Genomic DNA, 6062 nt, shown 5'->3' on the forward strand with positions numbered 1-6062 from the left:
TTATGCTTATTTATTTATTGAGCATTTATTTATTTCTGTATTTATTTTTAAATATGGTAGAGCTGGTCCTTCGCACGCTTTCCTTAAGCTCCAAGGAACTCAGAGCGCAGGCTGTCTGGAGCAGAGCGGTTATGGAGGATGTGGGATTTTGGGGTTAGTATTCCTTCAGGACAACAAAAAAATAGATGATTGGTTCTTACAACAACGGTTGCTATGAGGTTGCCGTGCAGCAGATCTGTCATCTCTATGACAGCCTTCACACTCCATTCCGGGGAGTACGGAAGGACATCCTTGCTCTGTTTGACACTTGGAGCTTTGAAGCCGGCGACTTTAACTTTTATTACTTGTGTTGGGAACTGCAGCAGCTCGGCGGGCATCTGTCGCAGCCTGGTGGGAAGAACAAGAGTTAAAGGTTAAAAACCTACATCCACAGCACTGTAGATGTGAAGAGGGTTTTTTATGCTTTCTGCTGAAAATAATAGTAGCCAACAGAAGAACAATTGATGGAGAGTTTGCAAAAGAGTAGACCTACTTTATAAAAAAAAATAACACAGCTTCATTGCAAGGGAAAAATTCATCATGAGACAAGGAACCAAAGGATCCTAACTTAACTAACATCTCTGTTGGATAATGGCTCTGTTCGAAAACTTGGGCTGCATCCTCCAAGGACGCGGTCTACCTAGACTGGATCCTTCGAAGTCCGTGAAAATAAGGAGACTGGAAGAGTTTTGGCTGTGAATTCGAACAGGTCCACCCTTCGGCGGGTTTTACCGCCGTAGGCTATGTTGCTTAGCAACCATGAAAGTTGACACACAAAGCAGGAAAAGAATGAAAACCGAAGTTTTCAAAACTGTTTGCTTATTTATTTATTTTCTATTATAAAGTGAACAAAGACTACACTCACAAGAATCCAGAATGGAATAAAGGTTTCAACCAACGGGAGCAGGAACAAATAAAATCAAATGTAGTGATAGAAACCTTGGTCAGTTAAATAACATGCTGCTGTCATTCTGCACATCTCTCATGCTGCTATTTTCAAATATCCATTACTGTAAAAATGTCCATAGCTGAATATTGGTTGTTCATTGTCCAGGTGCACAGTATTTATATTGTTAAAACACTTTATAGTACAGTATTTTATAATGTTTATTCTTTTAACTCTTCAGAATTATTTTATTTTATACACTCTTTTAAAGGTCCACATTTGTGTGACCATATTTTCTATAATCTTTATGTTGCTGTAAACAGCAGAATTTCCTCATTGGGACAATAAGGGATTTTCTATTCTATTCTATGAAATCCAATATTTTAATTGGAAAAACTACATTTTCTTCCAACAGTGCAAGAGATTTGGATACTTCCTTCCCAACATCAGAAACCAACACAACAACCACAGATTTTGTGATCACTGCTCATTGGCTTTAAAATGTGTTATCACAGTTAATTTAGTCATACGGTGTGAAACAGAATAGCAGAGTTACTGTACTTCACTCAAGGATAAAGTTATCAGTGCTAAATGTTAGCAAAAAATAAAAGCATTCATTGACGTTACTTTTTGTGAGCTGAAAAAAAACCCCCTTTTGCTCCATTTTGTAAAAGAAAATAGAATAGAAAATAAAACATGAGAAGAGCAAACAATATAGGAGTACTTTTAAGAAGGAAATACAGCCCGAAAGGAAAACCTGTAGAATATCTTTAAAACAGCGCTTTTATTTTACCCTTTAAGACTAAAGCATGGCTTAAAGAGCAGACTGACACCTCAGTGGTTCAGCGCCGATGCATCTCTAAGCCTGTAGCCTATATTCATTCATTTGGTTCGGGTCAGGCTGGTCAATCAGGAGAACTTCCATTTCAGCAAAATATTTAGAAGATTTTTAAGGCAATTTAGAGAGTAACTCACTTGCTGATTGGCAGAGAATCATCCGAGCCGTAATCGACGTGCTGAACACTAACTGTGAGCGGCTCAATGCTGGTAAACGTCATCAGCCTGGCGCGGTAGAACCTGCCATCACTGTACTCTGCCAAACATGGAGCGCCTAAAGAAACAAAGGCAAGACAGAAGGCGAGAGGAAAAAAGGTCAGCGATTACAGGAGTGGAGTTTATGGAGGGAATGTTGTTCCATAATTGTTGCAAACAAACACCTTCATTCATAACTGGGAATTTTTTTTTTGAAATTTTAAACAACAATTTATATTTTTACTTGATAACATTAATGTTTTTGTATGTCATGATATTTTTGGCCCTCTATATACCTCAGGAATCACATCACAATAATTACAATAACCATCTCAAGACCCACACCCTGGAAACACCCGCATTTCAATATCTGATTAGTTGATGATTAATTATATATATGAATTTATAAGGATTAAATCATTTAAGTGTGTCAGCCCTAACCTGAACTGTTAAAAAAATAATAGTTTTGCTGTATTACAAAACTCTGAAAATTATGATGGAGTTTTAGGGCCAGGCTAGAGATTTGTTTCTCTTCTACTTCGAGAATAAAGCCGTAACGAGAATAAAGTCGTAACAACGTTACGAGAATAAAGTCGTAACAACGTTACGAGAATAAAGTCGTAACAACGTTACGAGAATAAAGTCCTAACAGCGTTACAAGAATAAAGTCCTAACAGCGTTACGAGAATAAAGTCCTAACGTTAAGAGAATAAAGTCCTAACGTTAAGAGAATAAAGTCCTAACGTTAAGAGAATAAAGTCCTAACGTTAAGAGAATAAAGTCGTAACGTTACGAGAATAAAGTCGTAACGTTACAAGAATAAAGTCGCAACGTTACAAGAATAAAGTCGCAACGTTACCAGAATAAAGTCGCAAAGTTAAGAGAATAAAGTCATAACGTTACACGAGAATAAAGTCACAATGCGAAAGTCATAAAATTAGGAGAATACAGTCGTAATATTAAGAGAATAAAGTCCTAAAATTGCGAGAAACAAGTTGTATTTTACGACAACTCCTACAAGAAGCAATTTCTTCACTAAAATGATGAATATGGAGCATCACGTTAAGTTATTCTTTGGCTCTGCTTAGAAAAATAAGCTAATCTTTTAGCACCAGCATCAAATTGAGCAGGATGTCAAAGTGGACTCAGGTTGCTGTTTGGTGCAGCTGGTCGGCCGTCATATGCCGGCTGGAGCTCAAAGCTTTATTTTTCTGAAACGGGTCGTTGTATGATGATTTTATTCTTATAATGCTAGGACTTTATTTTCACAATGTTACCACGTTATTTTCGAAGTAGAAGAAAAAAAATTCTCTAGCTTGGCCCTAATACTAGAGTAGAGTATAATAAAATATTTGACTAAAAATAAAACAAAATATTTCAAAGGGCGTCAATTTATATGAAAAAGCAATACCTTCAGTAAATTGACATTTCTTAATTTAGGAATAATGGGGAACGTTACCACTCTGAAAGCTGTTCATGTCTTGCAGAGAGCTGATGTTTGCATTGATTCTCAACAAAGCTTCATCAAGAGTTTCTCCAATATCAGGATCTTCTGTTTCCTTCACAGGCCGCAGGAACAGCTACATGTCAGAGAAGGTAAAGTCCACTTATTGACAAGCTACTCATCAGTTTTAATCACAATTCTGGATTTAAGAGCTCTTCAACAACAACAATCTGATTTTCTTTTTAAGAGCATTAGCAGGTACCTCATTGGGGGTCAATAGATGAGTGACTCTGACTCTAAATCGTTCTCCCTTCAGCGGCAGGTCTGGGTTCACAAAGGATCCCAACACCGACTCGTCAAGATCCGCCAGACCCTGAGAAGTGATTTTGAAAACAAGAACAGAACCTTGTTATCCGCTTGGAGGTAGTTATGAATTTGTGACGAAAAGTTTTATGCAGAATGAACACAGAGGTGCATTTAGGATTTAAGGTGAACAGAAAAAAACCCCAGAAATAGTTAAAGGGGAAAGCTACAAGTTTAACTCCTCCTGTTCCGTAAGTGGCTCATCCAATTCAGTGCTGTTAGGTTAGCATTAGCAATATTCTCACTTGCAGCAAAACCAAAGGGTTTTTATCTGACATGTCGCAACATCCAATTAAAAAGTGTGGAGGAGCTCTATATTAAAGGGGAAATTTCAATTGTTTTACATTTGGCCCTTGATTTTACGTAATTACATCATGTTCTACTCACCCATATGAGTTTTGTGTCATATGGAGCTGTTCTGAAGATATTCCGTTAGGTTAAATCCAAGTAACGTCTTCTATGGGTGACGACTTGAAGGCACAAACTAAGCTGTTCATAATTTATCATTTATGGTACGCCAGCATTCATAACATGTAGGCGAATCACTGTCCCCCAGACATCCGTGGTTATATTGTTTATATTTATATCTTTTAAAAACAAAGCAGCGCATGTATTGCCTGGGAACAGTCTCAGAAGAGCCTCCATTCACCCAGAGCTCTGTTTTCTATCGGCGCGGTAGAACATTAGCTCTCCCAGGCCAACAGCACCATCCGGTACTGCTGGATGAAGCCAATACCCCGTCAGAGTGCGCCATCACTCTGACGGGTCAGAGTCGGAGAGAGTCGGAGATTATCCACTTTGTTTTCCAACGAGCGGACGTTGGAGAGCAGGATTGATGGCAGCGGATGGGCGGGTCTTTTAAAAAATCCTCCACAATACCTTTAAATAACCCAATTAATTAATTAAATGCACTCCAAAATCCTGAAATGTTAATGATAACAGCTACCTAGCTATCTGAACATTTTAATAAATGGGTCTGAACATAAAATCTCTGATCCCGATGAAAAGCTTTTTCATTTCCAACCTTCATCATGTTAAATTTCTGAATGCCACCCACAAAGCTTTAATCAAAGTATACACAGCTCTTTAAAAGTATCCTTTTCTTGAAAATTTGAGAGCTATACCTCAGTGCTGAAATCCCATTCATCCAGGATGGGGGCAGGAGGCACCGGTGAAACACCCTGCAGGAGGAAAAAAACACTCAGAAGCAACTTTAGGAGGCTTTCATGTGCGGAAAACGCTTGAAGTATCATGGATGACGACCTTCAGAGTTGAAAGAGTCCAGTCTATGGAGGCGTGTTGGTGGTGACACAGAATCCTGCTGAGACTCATCCCGTCCACGAAGATCTCCACTGTGACGGGCCCACGGGGGTCAGCAGGCAGCTCCTACAACAAACACAGCTTATTTTACTGCTTTGAATGCTATTAACTCAATCAGCCAGTAACTGCATCACATCCGGTCCTTAAGTAGGACTCCATATTTGGAGGATATAGAGCCCCATTTACACTATTACATCTCTGATGTTACTGCTGTTTTAAAATATCAATCACAGTAAAAATGTCCATAGCTGTATATTGGTTATTTACCTTCCAGGTGTACAGTTTTTATATGGTTAAAAACACTTTACAGTACAGTATTTTATTATTTATCTCTTAACTCTTCACTATTATGTTGTTCTTATAGATTTTCTAAGGTCCACATTTGTGTGACCATTTTTTCTATAAACTTTTTGCCGCTGAAAACACTAGAGTTTCCTCATTGTGGAACAATATAGGGGTTTTCTATTCTATTCCACTCGTTCAGCAGTAGGGCTCGGCACAGTGCGTCTTTGGCTCAGTTCTCTGATAACAACGTGCATACTGCTTCATCTCCTACTTACAATCAGCTGACTCATTTCGGGTGTTTTCCACCGTGTCTTTGTACTTCACAGATTTATTCACTTGTTCACAATAGGGATGGGACGATTTATGAAAACCGTCAGAATCGTTCGGTTCGACTGTTTCGGTTCGGTTCGCGTGTGTTTCGTTCGGTTCATGCGCTGCTTCTTTTTCTCATAGAGGAAGCGTTTACACTCCAGAGCAGAAGGTGGCGGTACTGCGACCAAAGCCAACCGCCAGTAGTAAACAAGAAGAAGAAGAAGCGAAGCAGCTTAGCCGGGTGTAGCAGGGAAAAAAATCAGTTGTTGTGGAGAGTTGTGTCGGACTGGCGAGTTGGTAGACGTACCAGCAGCACTTTATAGGTCTGCTGTATGGGAGCGCTTTGCATTTAGAGTGACCTACGATGACGGCGGAAAGAAA

The 6062-nt window shown here is 39.1% G+C and overlaps 1 protein-coding gene across 1 annotated transcript in view; it reads right to left on the reverse strand.

The window, feature by feature from the left end:
• Positions 1-6062, reverse strand: part of rnf17 (ring finger protein 17) — a 46313-nt gene that overhangs the window by 2864 nt on the left and 37387 nt on the right. Inside the window, exons 31-36 of the mRNA XM_015378892.1 lie at positions 5028-5150; positions 4889-4945; positions 3664-3774; positions 3417-3537; positions 1901-2036; positions 201-387 (exon numbers count right to left, since the gene is read on the reverse strand). Coding sequence (XP_015234378.1) covers positions 201-387; positions 1901-2036; positions 3417-3537; positions 3664-3774; positions 4889-4945; positions 5028-5150 — 735 coding nt within the window. The remainder of the gene's footprint in view (positions 1-200; positions 388-1900; positions 2037-3416; positions 3538-3663; positions 3775-4888; positions 4946-5027; positions 5151-6062) is intronic.

This window comes from Cyprinodon variegatus, unplaced genomic scaffold (genome assembly GCF_000732505.1).
Source record: "Cyprinodon variegatus isolate N-32 unplaced genomic scaffold, C_variegatus-1.0 Scaffold181, whole genome shotgun sequence".
Taxonomy (NCBI): Eukaryota; Metazoa; Chordata; class Actinopteri; order Cyprinodontiformes; family Cyprinodontidae; genus Cyprinodon; species Cyprinodon variegatus.